General features: G+C 53.1%; 1 protein-coding gene across 10 annotated transcripts in view; it reads right to left on the bottom strand.

The window, feature by feature from the left end:
* GRAMD1B (GRAM domain containing 1B) overlaps positions 1-17,512 on the bottom strand; it is a 260,267-nt gene that overhangs the window by 3,580 nt on the left and 239,175 nt on the right. For all 10 annotated transcript variants that reach the window (XM_043481178.1, XM_043481182.1, XM_043481171.1 and 7 more), the window contains 9 exons: positions 15,384-15,527; positions 14,310-14,428; positions 13,954-14,096; positions 11,743-11,846; positions 10,747-10,950; positions 9,348-9,438; positions 5,461-5,568; positions 5,080-5,197; positions 1,485-1,564 (listed from right to left, as the gene is read on the bottom strand). In XM_043481178.1, coding sequence (XP_043337113.1) covers positions 1,485-1,564; positions 5,080-5,197; positions 5,461-5,568; positions 9,348-9,438; positions 10,747-10,950; positions 11,743-11,846; positions 13,954-14,096; positions 14,310-14,428; positions 15,384-15,527 — 1,111 coding nt within the window. The remainder of the gene's footprint in view (positions 1-1,484; positions 1,565-5,079; positions 5,198-5,460; positions 5,569-9,347; positions 9,439-10,746; positions 10,951-11,742; positions 11,847-13,953; positions 14,097-14,309; positions 14,429-15,383; positions 15,528-17,512) is intronic.

The raw sequence follows: 17,512 nt of genomic DNA, 5'->3' as shown, positions 1-17,512 counted from the left end.
GAAGAAACAGCAGTTAGTGTGAAGGAGGCTAAGCATGTGCAGCAAGGTCAGATGAATCATGGGTTCTGTAAGCCAGCCCCCCAAGGCCCTTGACGACTCACTTTCCTAACCCATGGCCTTCTTCCTACTCCTTAGGGATCTCACACCTCTCTGGGGCCAGAGGCCAGTGAAGGCTTTGCTCTTCCTGCTAGAACTTCCACTCCTAGCCCTGAGAAACAGGGTCTGGAATGGCCCACAGTGGGGCAGACTCAATTGGCTTTTTCCTGCCCAAACCCATGTACCAAGGCCAAATTCATTCCCTCCAAGGCTTAGGTCTTCTTTCATGGGCAAAGTATCTCAGATAGTCGTCTCCCTTGACTAAGTTGGTTCCTCCGAGGAACCGAGAGGAAATAATGCTGGCAGCCAGAAAGTGTGTGGATGTTGGTGCTCACGACTCAGAGGAGCTCTGTGGTTAGACCCTCCAATCCGTCTGTGGCTAATACATTCACCCTCTCAAACCCTGGAGGTCCTAGAACACCCTGATTCACCCTAGAAATCAAATGACAGCTCAAAGGGAAGGGGTTAGAGCCACAGACCTGACTTGCTTACAATCACTAAAAGAGAAGTTTAACAAGATCAAAAACGCTCCACCCTGACTAATAAACAATGTGCTCTTAGGGCACAGAGGAAAAATAGGGCTTTAGGCACTAAAAAGTGACACTTCACCCAGATCCAGCCTGGGAAAAGACCAGAGAGAAGGGGGTGGGGTGGGAAAGGAAGAAACCCCCACCCTTATTGGGTCCACACCCCATGCAGGTTAGAGGAAGGGGCAGGGGCAATGGAGGAGGATGCCCTTCGTCAGAACACCAGCCCTTAGGAGCCTGCAGCCACAAAGCCCAAACCCTTCAGAGACGCCTGCCTAGCCAGCCTGTGGGACCCCTCCACCAGGCTTGTGGTGCGCAGTCCATGCACATGGGGCGGTCTTGTACAGTGGAGCTCAGATCGGGCTCCTGCCCTGGACGCTTCCTCATGCCCAAGAGAACACCTTGGGGGAAGCGTGGGGTAGGGAAGAAAAGATTCTCTTCTATTTTGGAAACAAACCAAAAGGGGATTCAGGAATGAAGCACCTTAAGCAATGCCCCCCTTGAGACCTCTTCTCGCAACCCCAGGGTCTTCACAGGCATAACTTTGGCTCGACATCTCCCTTCTCAGAGCCGAGAGTGGTCAGCAAGGGAAAGGGTGGGGACGACAGGATGGGGAGCAGGAGGGTCGGGGGAGGTCGGTGCTGAGAGGCGGTCCCTGCCCTCCTCGGCGCTCCGCCGGCCAGTGCAAGGGGTGGCCCTGCTCCTTCTCCCTGGTACATAGGCATTAGCTCTTTTTAAAATCTGTATATAATATATATTTATCTGTATATATATATATTTATATATATATTTATATGGTCTCTGTACACGTATTGCACAGGCCTCCTGCAGCCACCCCAGCTCCTGCCTTGTCAGTGGTACCGGTTTCTCTTCTCCTCGCTTTCTGACATGTAGTCTCGGGACCTGATGCCATTCTGAAGATTGATGAGTGAGTCCTTCATCTGTAAGACAAGGAAGTGCACCCCAGCCCCGGTTTGTGCCCTCAACTGGGCTTCTCCAGCCAGCAGCACCCACCGCACCTGAGCATGGGAGGTCCCTTGCCACGCCAGGGAGCTGAAGGGGGTAGGCTCCTAAAACAGGGTGGTTCTCTAGGGACACAGTCTCAGGGCAACGGGGCACAGCTGATCTATTAATAGCACCAGCACCCCCAGGGTAAGGGTAGCTGTGTCATTGAGACCCCCCATCCCCCCATGGTCCTCGTTGCTCTGAATTAAGAATTCTCTCAAAGTTTCCATTGCTATTGGGACCTGCATACAAGGCCACAGGCTCGGTCTTCTCCTCACTCAGCTTGGCTTCCCGCTGATCCCTGGAACAGTTGCCACACTGCCAACCCCAGTTTAGACACTTCTTTCTTGCCCATCAATCTTATGCATCTACTATTTTTTTAATAAAGCTTTTTTTTTTTTTTTTGGATATGGACCACTTTAAAAGTCTTTATTGAATTTGTGACAATATTGCTTCTGGGGACTTCCCTGGTTGTCCAGTAGCTAAGACTCTGCACTCCCCATGCAGGCAGCCTGGGCTCAATCCCTGGTCAGAGAACTAGATCCTGCATGCCCCAACTAAGACCCAGCAGGGCCAAATAATTAAACAAATAAAGGTAAATATTTTAAAAAATACACTGCTTCTGTTTTTTTTTCTTGGTTTCTGTGCCATGAGGCATGCGGGATCTTACCTCCCTGACCGGAGATCGAACCCTGTACCCCCCTGCGCTGAAAGAAGAGTCTTAACCATTGGGCCACCAGCGAGGTCCTTCACCCATCTACTGTGAAGGCCCAGAACAAACCCAAACTCTCTCTGGCTCACAGCCATCTCTCTCTCTCCTGGCCTTTCACGTACCGCTCCCTAGGGTTCTGCACTGCAGTCATCTTTAATGCCTTTGTTTCAGGCGTGTTGAGACTACACTGTCCTATTCTTCTTTTATTCACCACGGGTGCTAAGCAGGGAGCTGAGGAGGCTCCTAGCTGTACCCATAAATCCCAACTGAATTTCTTAACTGCCTGTAAGAAACACACGCATCCCACATCATGTGATGGAGTCTACATGGGGCAATTCCAGCTAGAGGACCCTAAAATGAGGTCCACCACAATACAACATTTTTAAGCCCTGGCTCTGGATAAGTTGCTTTGTTACAGCCCAGGACAGAGAACATTACACGGGTAAATAGTTAAGGATTTTGAGAATCTCTGATTTCTCTGCTTAATCCACCACTTTCTTCTCTTTAGTTCTGCTGTATCCTCTGCTCAGTAGGGATGAGGGGCTCCTTAATGTTCTTTTAAAGGGAATAGAATGTTGGGAATTCCCTGGCGGTCCAGTGGTTAGGATTTGGTGCTATCACTGCCAGGACCTGAGTTCAGTCCCTGGCTGGGGAACTAAGATCCTGCAAGCCACAAAGAGTGGCTAAAAAAAAGGAAAAAAAAAAAAAAAAGAGGGGAACAGACAAGACACTGATTTTTTTTTTGATGATTTTTTGATGTGGATCATTTCTAAAGTCTTTATTGAGTTTGTTATAATATTGCTTCTGTTCTATGTCTTGGATTTTTGCCCGAAAGGCATATGGGATCTTAGTTCCTTGACCAGGAATGAAACCCATAGCCTCTGCATTTGAAGGTGAAGCCTTAACCACTGAACCTCCAGGGAATTTCCAAAACATCAACCTTAATGGTTGTAGAGTCGAGTCTGCACACATACTAAGTCGCTCAGTCATGTCCTACTCTGCAACCCCATGGATGGCAGCCCTCCAACCTCCTCTGTCCATGGGATACTCCAGGCAAGAATAGTGGAGTGGGTTGCCATTTCCTCCTCCAGGGGATCTTCCTGACCCAGGGACTGAACCTGCATCTCTTATGTCTCCTGCACTGGAAGGCGGGTTCTTTACCACTAGCGCCACCAGGGAAGCCCACAGAGTCGAGTCTACCAGGCTACAGATCTGATGGCCCCAAGCTCCTCCTGAAGGAGACCTGCCCTGAACAGGATCCATAGCTGGAAGAGGATCAGGTCATCCAGTAACTTCCCCCACCCCTTTAATTCCTAAGTCCCTCACCCCATGCATCACCTCATCACCCTGGGAGCAACTTTCAGAGATGGAATCACAGTCCTTCAAAGCAGCCCATTCCATTTCTGGACTGCTCTAACCATAAGGAGTCTGATTCTAGTTGATGACTCAAAAATTCGATACCCTGTAGCTTCTGGCCCTAGTTCAGTCCCCTGGAGGCTCACAAGCAGTCTAACCCTTCTAGCTGTTAGACCCCAACGTCTGAAGACTGTTCTCTCCTGCTCACCCACCCAGTCTTCCCTGCTCCTGAGCACATCTTTAATTCTATCAATCTTCCTGATGTGCCAGAGTTCCAGACTCCTTGCTATGCTGTCTACCCTCTTATGATTAAAAAAATGCCCTCCTTAAACGTGGTTCCAGTGCTCTAAATCATGATACTTTAAACCCACTGGGGCTTCCTAGGTGACGCAGTGGTAAAGAATCTGCCTGCCAATGCAGGAGATGCAGAAGACTCGGGTTCAGTCCCCAGATTGGGAAGATCCTCTGGAGAATGAAGTGGCAACCCACTCCAGCATTCTTGCTTGGAAAATTCCATGGACAGAGGAGCCTGGTGGGCTACAGTCCATGGGGTCGCAAAGAGTCAGACACAACCGAGCCCAAGCTAAACCCATTAAATTGGATCCTGGTAGTTGAATTAAAATTCTCTCTCCTTAATTGAGAACTAAGAAACCAAACCATGAAGGAGAGAGAAAATTTAATATTAATGAGTGCCTATGTGGCATCAGAGCATGTGACAGCAATTTCCTGAAGCAATGATTACAATTTCCATTTTATAGATGAAGAAATGGAAGGTCACTGTTACTAAATCCTTTGCTTAAGGTAAAAAAACTAGTTAGTGGCAAGGGTAGGATTCCACCTCTGTCTGATAAAATGAAGTTAATGATTTCGCCCTAGGAGGACTTTCTTAAATAGATGCATCTAGTTTTCAGACAGCAGGAGGCTCTCAGAACAACCTCTGAGGAAAAGCCATGTCCTGAATGCTGTGTGTTGTGTCTGTCTTGAGGGCAGTAGGTGGTGAAGGATGGATGGAACACATCCAAAGGACCAGAAAGACACGCCCTCTGGGAAGATAAATCTCTGTAAAAAGGGAGCTATCTCTTTAAATGTCTGTCAGATGGCTATGGCTTAGCAAGAAAAAAAAAATAGCTCTTCTTCCATCTAACCTATAGTTTTTTCCTCTTGCAAATCCACTGTGTTATTTCACTGATGTAACTTTGGGGAACCCGGGTGTTTCCAACCGTGCACTCAAAGATGGCTCTAAAACGAGAACCATGGCTGGCCTGGAGAAGAACGGATGGAGGAGAAGGTCTGGGGGATGGAGATAGTGCTCCTCTCAGAGTGCAGGGAAGATGGTCCACGTCTAGCAAACCAGGGCAAGGAGGGCACGTAGGGGCGTCTCACCTGGTCAAGAAGCATCACCGAGGATTTGATGATCTCCCTCCATTTCTGGAGCTCCGTATCATGGTACTTTTGCTGGGACTCTAAGAGCTGGGCCCACTCTGTCTGGGACTGGGGTAACCTGTGGGGTAGGAGAAGGGGTACCCCACCAGCTGGAGTTACGTCCTGTGAGCCCAGACCCCACATCAGAGCACTCTGTCCTGCAGAGGGTCTCCTGTGCCCCAAATCAGAAACAGACTAAACGACAGGGACAACTGCCAGAGCTCAGCCATGGACTCACTCCCAAGGGTTACCCAACCCCCACCAAGGGCAGCAGGGCCATCCCAGAGACTGAGAGGCAGGAGCTGAGACACGGAGGGGAGCAAGGGAAGAGGCTGGGGTTACCTTTCTTGGAGCCGGAGGCCCTGCCAGGTGGTGAGGGTCTGGGTGGTGTACTCCAGCATCCAGAGTTTGTAGAAGAGCATCATGTTGAGGATGACCAGCAGCACCAGACTGGAGGAGATTGGGGCAGGGGGCGGAAACAGCAGCCATGAGATGGAGTCCAGGAGGGCCCCCTCCCTCTCAGAGGCAGGGATGCACCCCACCCCAGAGGCCACCGTCCTTGACTACTGGGTCACCTGAAGCATCTCAGCGAGTGAGTACGTGAGCTGGGGGAGGTGTGGGGAGGAATGCAGCAACGGGCAGAGAGAGACAGATAGAGAGAGACACGCACTCTCGCCTGGAGGGGCCAGGGCACGGCGAGAGGATGTGGAGGGGTGTGTGGGGTGAAGGCCTCAGAAGGAGAACACACAATCACCCCGAAGTGGGTGCTGGGGGAAGAGAGGAGGATGAAGAGGAAAAGAGATGGTGAAAGAAGCGATCAGAGAGTCAGTACCTGAAACAGATCCTAATGGGAGCAAGGAAGAAAAGTGGGGAGGAGGCAGAGGTTAGAAATAAGACTCATGTGGGAAAGGGGAGGCTGTGCTTAATTTGAGCCAGAGAGACAGTGAGAAAGAAACACCAGGAGCAGAGGAAACAGAAGATGAGGACAGCGAGCGAGGAAGGGATGGGGGCGGCTGTAAGTGGACCCTTGGTATCTCGAGATCAATTGAGACAAGTTTCCTCCTACCAACCCGAACCCCGGGAGGAATTTCAGGGGGTTCCCAGCTCTGACCCCCGACACCTAACTTAGAAGTCCTATAACATCCCAGGTGTTAGCACAGCTGCCCAAGGGCTCCCGGCTCCTCTGTGCATCTGCCAGAGCCCCACCGGGGGCACGGGGACCAGCCGAGGCTTCCCAGGGGTAGGCCGGAGCTAGGAGGATAACTGGGGTTGGACCCAGTGGGAAATGGAGAGTCACCGAGGGCCTGAGAATTCTCTCCTCTAGGCCTCAGTGGCCTTAAGGTTCACGAGATAGAGAGATGAAGACTCTGGGACAGACAGGACGTAGACACGCAGAACTGGGCACAAAGCCTGGCTCCCGGCTTTGAGGCCTCTTAACTTCCTATCAAGTTTCCCAATAATACCCACTCTACTGGGGTGACTCTGAGCACAGAGGATGCGTACGTGAAGCCCCCCATGGAAGGGATGTATGTGAAACCCCTCATGAGGGGTGTGGTTACGTTCATTAAAGGAGGAGGTCCAGACACACAGGAAAAGGAATGACAAAAATGGGAAGATAAATAGATGGAAAAAAGACCAACAAAGAAAAGAAAATCTATGCCATGTCTCTGACCTTTCAAAATGTGTGGTACAGGTGGCATGTGTTTCTGTGTTTCTCACCCCAGCTTCCAGCACTCTGGAAGGCCGTCTTCCTTAAAGGGGCGGCTACAAATCCCTGGGGCTACTCAGCTGTGTTCTTGGGGCTCTCCGAGCTCTCCAACAAGGACTTCTAAGTGATGTACTGCATCTCAATGATACCACCTTTAATTGCACCAGACACCTGGATCTTCTGAAAGCCACCTCTTCAAGGTGTCCTACAACCACTTCAGCACCTGCATTTGGGATTGTGCTTACAGTCTGGTCTGTGCTCAGCGGAGGCCAAGGGACACCCCTCAATGTGGCTCAAGTGAAGGCCTGAGGGTGGTCTAAACAGAGAAAAGATGCGAGGGCTGGATGGCTATAGGGCATGCTTACGGTGGCGTGGGCCACTTAGACAGACACCCTGCACTATTCTCGAAGGTTCCACTTGCACGCTGGGAGCAGACTCACTGCCTGGACGCTCTAGGGTTGAAAGATGAGGTCTGAATATCCTAAACTATCAGCGCTCCAACGTGACTTAATATACTATACAATTTACTCAGGCCACCTGATCTTCTCTACTTACAACAAAACACAGAAGGAGCTGCAAGAGAGCTAACCCAAGGTTAGAGTTTTCTGTTAAGCAAACCCAACATCAGAGATTCAGTTTTAATAGTGGTAGGAACGACATTAAAATGCTGCTGCTGAATGTGGATTTTTACTGGTCTTACAGTTGTCTTTGTATTTACTTTTGTAAAAGTATGTGGGCTGCTTATGCCATAGTCATAGTCAGAAGATCTGCATCTATTTTTATGTTACATATTTAGGTACGGTGAACAAGAGAGCCCCGCTCCTGACACTCACAGTCCTGCTACCTGGTCCCCAGGTCTGTCCTCAGCCCTTTTCCCCTCTCACACTCCATACTCTCCGCCATGATGGTCTCGTGCACACCATGGCTTTGATGCTACTGACAAATGAGTCAGCAACTGCAGCCTAAACTCCCCCTCTAGGCTCCAGGTCCACACTGACAACTATCTATCTGTCACGTCCATTTGGACAACCTCAGAAACACGGGACTGATAGCACCTTCCGCAACATCTTTTCACTAAGTTCCAGGTTTCTGTCCATGACACAACCCTCACGGGCATGTGGACCCGAAAGTCCTCATGCTTCGCTACATAACCAGGTGGTACAAGCCTTAACCTCTGGGCCCTCTCAGCCCCCGGGGCCCTCATCTCAGCCCTACCAGCCCCTCTCTCTGAGATCACTGCCATCTACTCCACTGGCCTCCCTGCCTCCCATCTGTTCTTGTCTATTCTATACACAATGCTGCCATCAGGGTGATTTTTTTGAAAGTGCAAATCCAGCCCTGTCAGTCCAGGGCTTCTTTCCCAGTTTCCTGGTGGGCAGAGCTGTGTGTCTGCTTCCATGCTTCTGAAAACGCCTCAGTGAAGGCATGACGGCTGGGCGTGGGGTGGGCGTCAAAGAGCAGGACAGGGCTGCGGACAGGCTGCCTAGTGCCCGGTGCACACCTGAGAGGCCAGCATCTGGGCAGCTCCCGAGTCCCCAGCTCCCTCCGCCGTGCCCCCACATCCCCCAGCACAGCCCCAGGCAGGAAGGCCCAGGCTGTCAGGCAGTGGTCCAACCAAGAGGGGGAGCGGTCGGCATGCAGCAGCCTAAGTTGCTCCTGCCCAGGGTGGACGAAAGTCCTCAGAGCAGGCTCTGGGCTGACACTTCAGAGCGCTGTGTCCCCCCACTTTGTGAGTTAGTTACTCAGTCATGTCTGACTCTTTGCGACCCCACGGACTGTAAGCGCCAGGCTCCTCTGTCCATGGGATCTCCCAGGAGTGGGTAGCCATTCCCTTCTCCAGGGGATCTTCCCTACTCAGGGATCAAACCCAGGTCTCCTGCACTGCAGGCAGATTCTTTACCATCTGAGCCCCCAGGGAAGCCCTCCCACCTTACATCCTCATTTCTCTCAATGAACTTCCTGTGCAAGTTACTGAGTCCACAGTTTTATAGCTTATGGCAATGATTATACATTGCTTACAATAAAATAAGCACGCACTTCTCCTGGACTCCAGTCATCGATTGTGTCTGGCCAGCCAGTCAAAGGGTGGGCCCGTAAGTGCACACTCCCAACGCCTAGCACAGAGCAGACACTCAGAACACCTATCACAAACAAAAGAATGGGCTCCTAAAATGTCTGTAGCATCTCTGTATTAGCTTTTATCCGACACTGCAGTAAGCATCAATTCCTGCCCGTCTGACCCACTTGAAATTGAGTTCCTGTCATGGATGCTGTAAGCAGCATTTTCTTCTGAGTCCTGAAGGCCTAGCACACAGTAAGCACTGAATAAAACAGAAAAAAGCAGCAAAGAGGCAAGAAGTGACAGACAGAGCAACCGATCTGGAGAGAGACCAGAGGCGAAGGCAAAAACCAGGGCAGCAGCGGGGGTGTCTGGACGCCTGAGGAAGACAGATGGGGAGGAGGGGGCAGGCGAGAAAGGAAGGGGTGGGGGCGGGGCTGGGGGAGAGCTGGAGTCCCTTACACACAGCTGATAACCAGCAGCAGCTTGGACACGCTCTGCAGGTGGAAACCATTGGGGCTGTCCTCGGGGATGTGCCGCGTCTGCGTGGAACCTGTGGGGAGAAGGAAGAGGCCGTCATCACGTGGTCCGCGAGCCCGCCACCAGCCGACACGAGGCCGGTCCTGCACAAAGCTGTCCATGATGCTGCTGTCTTGGAAACCATGTGCTTCGTGGATAGCCCTTAGCCCTCTGAAACTAGAAGGGAAGTGACTGAACGGCTGAGAAAACCACCTGACTCCTGTAGCTGGGACCTGCAGATGCAGGACAAACAGACCTGCAGCTGTGGAAGGCAAGCAGCACTGGGCTGGGCCAGAGGCAGCTTTCAGCACTGGCTTTATCCCCAACCGGCCACGTGATGCTGAGAAAGTCACGTGAATGCTGAGGGTCAGTTTATTCAAATAAGAAGTTAGTCAGAAGTCCTGTATGTAAAACACACGAATAAGATGGGAGTGTTCCAGCTGAAGCCGGTCGAGGGACCCAGAAGGCTGACACCCTCCTCCTTCCCCTGCCTCTTCTCCTGCCCAACCAGCTCAGATCAACACCCCAATATCCGGGGAGGGGGGAGCAGAGCACAGTCTGAAAGACCCCCGCTGCAGGTTTCCATGACTGAGCAAAGACAGGAGGGTGTGAACAGCTCCATGGGAGGAGGGAGACACCTTGGGAGGAGGGAGACACCTTGGGAGGAGGGAGACACCTTGGGAGGAGGGGGCCACCTTGGACCCCCAGGCCTTTGTGTTACGAGGTAACCATGGGAGGAGGGGGACACCTTGGGATGAGGGGGCCACCTTGGACCCCAAGGCCTTTGTGTTACGAGGTAACACTGGGGTCTGAGCTTTAGCTTCTCCCGGAGCCTTTCCTGAGAACTTGGAAGCTTCAGGCTCAAGCTCATTCAGGAGCCATGGAGCTCAGGGAACATGGAGGCAAAAACTCAAAGACACTTTTTGTTCAACAGAGCACGTACAGGGGTACAGGAGGGGCTGGGGAGCTAAAGGGCAAAAGGAAATAGAGCAGGGGTCCCCAACCTCTGAGATCTAATGCCTGATGATCTGAGATGGAGCTGATGTAATAACAGTAGAAATAAAGTGCACAATAAATGTAATGAGCTTGAATCATTCTGAAACCACTCCACCCTCCACCCCAGTCCATGGAAAAATTGTCTTCCACGAAACCGGTCCCTGGTACCAAAAAGGTTGAAGACCACTGCAATACAGCATCCCGAGCCTCAGACTTCATGAGTCGTGAGCCAGGCATACCCAGTCCATCCCAGGCTGCAAGGTGAGTGTGCACATGTGCCTGGTACAGGCGGGAAGCTCTGCCCACAGCCCCGAAACATCCACCCCTGCCCCCACCTGGCACGCACCGGCCACGTGTTTGATCCTGTGGCCCACGTCCTCATCAGTGGGCGTGGTGACGGGGCTCATCACCTCCTCCAGGTGTGGTACCCGCAGGTGGGCATGGGGCCGTTTTCTCCTCCGCACCGTCGGGGGCTTGCTGGCCTTCTCTTTGGGAGACTGTCTGTGCATCTCCGCCAGGTAGGCGCTCTCTGTCTTGGTCAGCTCACTCTCTGTCGGGGTCAAAAGACCGCGTAAGAGGCCACATGCCCTTGCCTCCAACCTAACATACTGCCCTCCGGAGCAGCTCTGTCCACTCCTAGCTGAATGTCCTCCAAAAGTACCATGTTCCCATGCCAGACTCTGGGGTGTTGCCTGGAAGGCGGGGGTCCCTCAGGGATGCCCCTGAGCCCTAGAAAGTTCTCTTGGGACCCAGCCCAGCCCAAAGCCCTCTTTCTGGGTCACTCAACAGTGTGTAGGCAAAGGCTTCCAACACACCCTCACACATGCAACTCCGGGCGCGTCACACTTCCCAGTGGATGCCTTCGATGGCTATTTCCTCCTCATAACAGTATTACCACCAGTGCGTCTACATCTCAGGCTCATTCTGGGGGCGTTTCACGGATCCTTTCAATTGTGGTTTAGTCGCTAAGTTGTGTGCGACTCTTCTGTGACCCCATGGACTACAGCCCTTCAGGCTCCTTTGTCCATGGGATTTCCCAGGCAAGAATACCAAAGTGGCTTGTCATTTTCTCCTCCAGGGGATCTTCCTGACCAAGGGATCGAACCCATGTCTCCTGCATTGGCAGGTGGATTCTTTACCACTGCGCCACCAGGGAAGCCCACCCGTCACAATTATAATCTCATAAAGGCTGCAGTCACAGTCTCTTGAACATGCACATGTTCACATACATGGACCCATTTCTGGGCAGACTCAGGGGCCCCGTGAAGCCCCCCTCCCCCCCTCCCACTCCCTGAACGGGGACAGAGGGACGGTTCACCCAGCAGCATCAGCAGGTGCTCACCCAGGTGGCGGAAGTAGTCCTCCAGCCCACTCCAGAAGTTCTTCTCGATGAACGTTTTCACCAGCCCCCAGGGCTGTTTCCGATAGCGCAGCTCCGTGGAGACCCTGAGCAGCAAGCCAGAACTAAGATCAGCCCCTTCCTGGGTGGACCCTCCTCTGCTGGGAACAGGAAACTTCAGGTTTAAGGTCAAAGCAGCCTCACGCTGCCCTTTACAGGTTTGCATCCATGACATCATGTGATTTCCCTGGGCATCCCGGGAGGCAGGTGAAGCTAGTGGGGTTATCCTTATTTTAGGGATGGGAAAACTGAGTCTGAGAATTTGTAAGCGGACCAAAGATTAACATGAAGGGCCCTGACTTCCAGCTCAGAGCTCGCCCGTGACGCCATGGGGCCTCCTCCTGGGAGGGCCCAGGGCCCTTCTCTCTGTCTCCAGAGACTTCGAGCCCAAGGCAGAGTCTTGGGCTTCATGCCTTCCACCTTTAAGAGTTTCATTGGCTGCCACCTGCCTCCTGCTTTCCATCTCCCCAGCACTTTGCCAGCTCCTGCTCTGCCCGTGGGCCTCTTGCCGCCTGGTCTCCTGAAGCATCAGCTCCTGCTCAGCCGCTGCTCTGCTCTCCTGAAGGTTCACTCTTATTGCCGACACTCCCCACATCTAAGGCTGCCGGCTCTGCCCTCACGAGGAAGAAGGGACTCCACCCAGTCCGATGTGTGCACGCCCATGGCCCCTCACCCCGCTCCCAGCAACCACTTCCTGGACTAAGGGTGGGCTCTGTGGGGGTCTAGCTGGACAAGCAGCTACCTCCAAGGGAGCTGGGCAGAAAGGACATCCAGGTGGATGACCCTCCAAGGAATCTGGAAGTGAGGAACACAGACCCTGCAGGAGAGGGAGAGAGGGGCAAGAGGGAGAGAGGGGCGAGAGGGAGAGAGGGGCCAGAGGGAGAGAGGGGCCAGAGGGAGAGGGTGGGGAGAGGGAGGAAAAAAGGAGAAGGAAGGAAGGAGAGAAGGGAGAAGAGAGGGAGGGAAAAGAGAAGAGTGGGATGGGAGGGGCTGCTCTCACAGAAGCCAAAAAGGATTTTTCTTTTTTAATTAGAAGACGAGAAAGATTCAGACCCTTTTCTGAGGTGTGGGCATTCATTTAATCTTCCTGACTCCCCAAAGACCCCTCTGCAGCCTTTTACCAAACTCCTATTCTATTTGAATGACAAGAGTGAATTTCTGCTCCTTAAAAAGATTTTGGTCTAAGATACAGGTACACGACCCAGTTATTCTCAGATGGGTGTGTGTCTTGGCTTTTCAATCCAACTACAAGCTTCTTAAAATGTCAGAGTCTAAATTTTTTCCATCCTCGAAACGCACATCACAGTGCCCCAGACAGCCATAAACAGCATCGGGCTAATCATTCAATCAAAACCTTCTAACTCTGCTGTGTGCAGGCCCCATCCTGGGTGCTGGGAATAGAGTGATGGGTGGGCTGCTGCTGGCCTGGATGGCTGCCCATCAGGAAGATGCCTGGAAACTCAAAATATGCCCAGCATTCAGCAGGACAGGAAGGGCAGAGATTCGCTTCTCTGAGACCTGGGTTTCAGTGCTTTTGACTCTTGGAAAAGTTACTCATCTTGTAATGACCCTCAGTTTTCTTACCTGAAAAGTGAGGACAAACTCACCTCCTTGGGTTACTCTGAAGAATCTAGTTCATGGAGGTCAAGTAACTACACAATACTTATAAACTGTAAACAACCACTAAATAGCAGTGGTTCTGACACTTTTACTAAAGAGAGACACAGAGACTTCCCTGGTGGCCCAGTGGCCAAGACTCTTCCCTCTCAGTACAAGGGCCCGGGTTTGATCCCTGGTCAGGGAACTAGATCCCACATGCTGCACTTAAGAAAAGATCTTGCCTGCCACAGCTAATGATGGTGCATGATGCAACTAAGGCCTGGTGCAGCCAAATAAATATTTTAAAACAAAAGAGAGAGAGATACACAGCGGGGTTGAAGGAAACATGTGGTGGAGAAGTATGAGTTGTCAGGTTGGGGGAAGGGCGTGGGGTGGGTCTTGAAGTATTCAGAGAAAAGACAGAATAAAGAATGAGCTCGCAGCCAACACACCCTGCCTCCCTCCTCCTCAGGAGCACATCAGTGCTGTCTGATGCAGGGTCCCCCAGGTGCACCAGGGGCTTGCTCTGAACCTGCCCACCCGCAGAGACAGCACCTGAGTCGACTCTTGTTGCGGGCCACGCGGGTGAGAGTGTAGCGGTTGATGGTGTAGAAGTAGTCGTGATACGGCACGTCGTGCGTGAGGACCTCGGCGTCGATCACGTAGCACTCGCTCTCCTGGCTCGCCTTGTACATGGTCTACGGGGAAGAAAGGGCGGGGGGCTGGTGCTGAAGAGGAGCAAGATGGGACAGACCCCTCCTTCCCAACAACTTCCCCCAGCCCGCTCCTGATCTGAACGGGGACCCAGGTCCGAGGCTGAACATCACTCGGGCCCAGACATTCATCCTGATGTCTCTTTCCCGAATCCTTTACAGCAGGACAGAGGCCATCCCCGCCCGACCTCAGCTCACCTGTGTCTCCCTGACGGTGGCAGTTTTGGGAGCCAGAGGGTTGGTAAGGGTGATGGTGTAAAGGATCACTCGGCTCTGGTTTCCATTCTCCTCCTTCTTCCACGGATGGAAGATGATATCTGAGGGGAGAGGGGAGCCGGGGAATGAGGGAGGGAAAAAGGCCTGCTGTTCCCACCTCTCAGTGTCTCCCTCCAGTGACCTTCTCTCGGCTGCACTGCTTGCCGACTGGCATCCCCCAAAGGAAGTCAAAGGGCCGGGGGAGGAGGCAGAGAGGAGGGGGCGTCCGAGCAGAAAGAGGCTCATTGTAGACTGGCCGAGGACCTACACAGGCTCCGGAATGCGGATTGTTCTGGGCTAGGGCAGGAGGTCCTGGGGGCCACCTACGGGGGTGCTGGCAACACTGGAGCTACTGTGATGGGGGCCTGGGATCCTTGGGAAGAAGCCCTCTCCTCTGAGGCGCGACCTCCCATTGCCCTCGGCACGCCCCTCCTCCTGGCAGAGGGCTGTGCCGGTGCCCAAGGGCTCCTCCACAGGCTCGGACGCTGAGCAGCCTTACTGGTCCCCGGGGTGCGGCAGCACAGGAGCAAGGAGATTCCGAGGTTTGAATCCTGGCTGGGCCTCTTCTCAGCTGCATGATCTTGGGCAGGTAACAGGGGTCTGAGTTCCAGGCCCCTCCCTGGTATCATGGCAACCACAATACCAGCACCCAGGGCAGACTGGAGGATTGAATGAGACAACACAGGGTCACGTGCCCGGTGGACGGCATGTGCCAACCAGGACATGGTAGCTGCTTCTCTCGGCTAGGTGGTGAGCCCTGGGGGTTCCTGTTCGCCGCTGAGCCTTTGGGGTCTGACACTGAAGGTCCGGGTGCAGAGGACGAGTACAGCCACAGTGGTGTGGGGAGGGGCAGCTGGCAGGGCCCCGGGGAGCTCCAGAACCGCGTGCAGACAGAGAGGGGGCACCCTGGGCCATCAGGTGGCCGGGAAAAGGAGGGCACATGGGAGGGGAGGAGAGGAAAGCAGAGCAGACAGGGAGGGAAGGGGTGGGGGCACCAGCCTGGGGAGGCGGACGGACCTGAGAAGCGTCGCTGCTCCATGAAGTCCCGCTGGAAGGGTGAGTCAGTGAACAGGAGGTCATAGAGCTTGTCCACGCTGAAGTTGAAGACTTCGTTCACGTACTGCCGGCCACTCAAGTCCTCGTAGAAGGCCTGCACCTCCCCTGCACAGACAGGATGAGGAGGGTAGGCAGGGAAGGTGAGGGACACCCCAGGGACACCCCCAGGGCACTTATGTCTCTGTGGCTAATATGGGAATAGCCACCAAGGCTCAAAGGAGCCTCGGATGGGGCGGGGAAGCCCTGGCTCCACTGTTTGTGGCTTCGTGTCAATCAGCCTCCTTCCTCGGCCGGCGTGCGCACTGGATGCCAATGGGCCTAGCCCAACGGGACTCTAGTTGCATCACATTCACTCATCGTTTACAAAGAGCTCATGAATCCGCTACTTGCCCTTACACTTTCAAGCCTTCCAAATTAAAGTGGTCTTTTAGACTAAAGTTTAAATATAATATAAATGACTACTCCCTGGGCCTGCTGGTCGGAACCCAGAGGATCAGTTATCAACTGTCTGTAAGTTAAACCACAAGTGACAGCAAATGTCATCACAGCCCAGGGCACAGGTGTGTCCAGGGATGCTGATGAGTCTGTTTATATAAAAAAGCTTCTAGGTTGGACTACAGGGCGGAGATCTGTGATGCGTGAGGTCTGCTCTCCTTCCATAAAGCAGTCTCTACCCCCATGACGCCAATAAATTTAATTTTCTACAGGAAGAAAGTTTCAGAGTACAGGTGTGTGCATGCTCAGTCATGTCTGACTCTGCAATCCCATGTAGATAGAGACTATAGCCAGCCAGGCTCTTCTGTCTGTGGGACTTCCCAGGCAAGAATACTGGAGTGGGTTGCCATTTCCTCCTCCAGGGGATCTTCCCGACCCAGGGACTGAACCCATGTATACTGCATAGGCAGGCGGATTCTTTACCGCTGAGCCATGCAGGAAGCCCCTCAGAGCACAGGAGAGTTGCTCAAACCTCAGCACTCCTCCTCAGCCCTCAGCACCGCACAGGCCCTCATCGAGGGACCCGAAAGGGCTGGAGTCTGATCTCAAGCAGGACGCTGACCTTTCTGGCATCCCTGTGACCCGGAGAAGTTCAGGGCATCCTGGAGGGTCCGTGCCCACGACTGTGCAGGATGAGGACTGTGGGGCCCAGTTGGGAGGGACACTCCCTTCTCAGTTTACAAGGGTGGCGCCCCTGTTATCACACAGCGGCCACCAGTGCAGCCCGAGACGGCAGTGGCAAGCCAACCACAGGTGAGATACTGCTACAGGTGACTCACAGGAGAGAGTGTCCACGGACGGGTAAGTGAGCACCGCTGGCACAGCCTCACGTCAGACCCCGCCACCAACTCACAGTGCTTGTCAACCACACTCATGAACACTGAGCATCTGGCCTCTCGCCCTGGAATGTAAGAGGCAGCGTGTTCCTGGGCGAGGGTGAGATGCAAACCCTCTGCAGGAGGGAAGTAAGAAGCCACCTACTTAGAAACGTCAGAGAAGCACCATCTCCACAGTCTTATCTGACGGCAACAGACTAGGTCTGATACCCTCATGCTGGAGTCAAAGCAAGTGTCTATTAAAACCTAACTATTTTCCAGGGGTTTCCCTGGTGGTTCAGGTAATAAAGAATCCGCCTGCCAATGCAGGAGGTGCTGGTTTGATCCCTGGGTCCGGAAGAACCCCTGGAGGAGGAAATGGCAACCCACTCCAGTATTCTTGCCTGGGAAATCCCACGGACAGAGGAGACTGGGGGGCTACAGTCCACAGGGTCGCAAAAGAGTCGGTCATGACTGAGTGACTAACTTTCTCCATTGAGAGTGTTTTTTTTCAAGGCTGCCACCAAATCCCACAGTCAGCTCCTATGGTTGATCAGCTCTTCCTGTTTGAACGCTTTCTATTCTTAGTCTCTGGGAAAACAAGCTCTTAGGTCACGGCTGCTGCTTCTCCATCTCTTTGTTGGTCGGACACGACTTAGTGACTAAACAACAACGACGAATTTCCAGGGGCAGAGGGCTGGTAGTTTGCTGGTGGCACAAGCACGGATGGGCAGAGCTGCAGGGAAGCCAGTGCCCACGTGCAGTGAAAAGACTAAAGGG

Source organism: Cervus canadensis, chromosome 11 (assembly GCF_019320065.1).
Source record: "Cervus canadensis isolate Bull #8, Minnesota chromosome 11, ASM1932006v1, whole genome shotgun sequence".
Taxonomy (NCBI): domain Eukaryota; kingdom Metazoa; phylum Chordata; class Mammalia; order Artiodactyla; family Cervidae; genus Cervus; species Cervus canadensis.
Note: the sequence above shows the minus strand (reverse complement) of the source record. Positions and strands in the feature narration are given on the sequence as shown.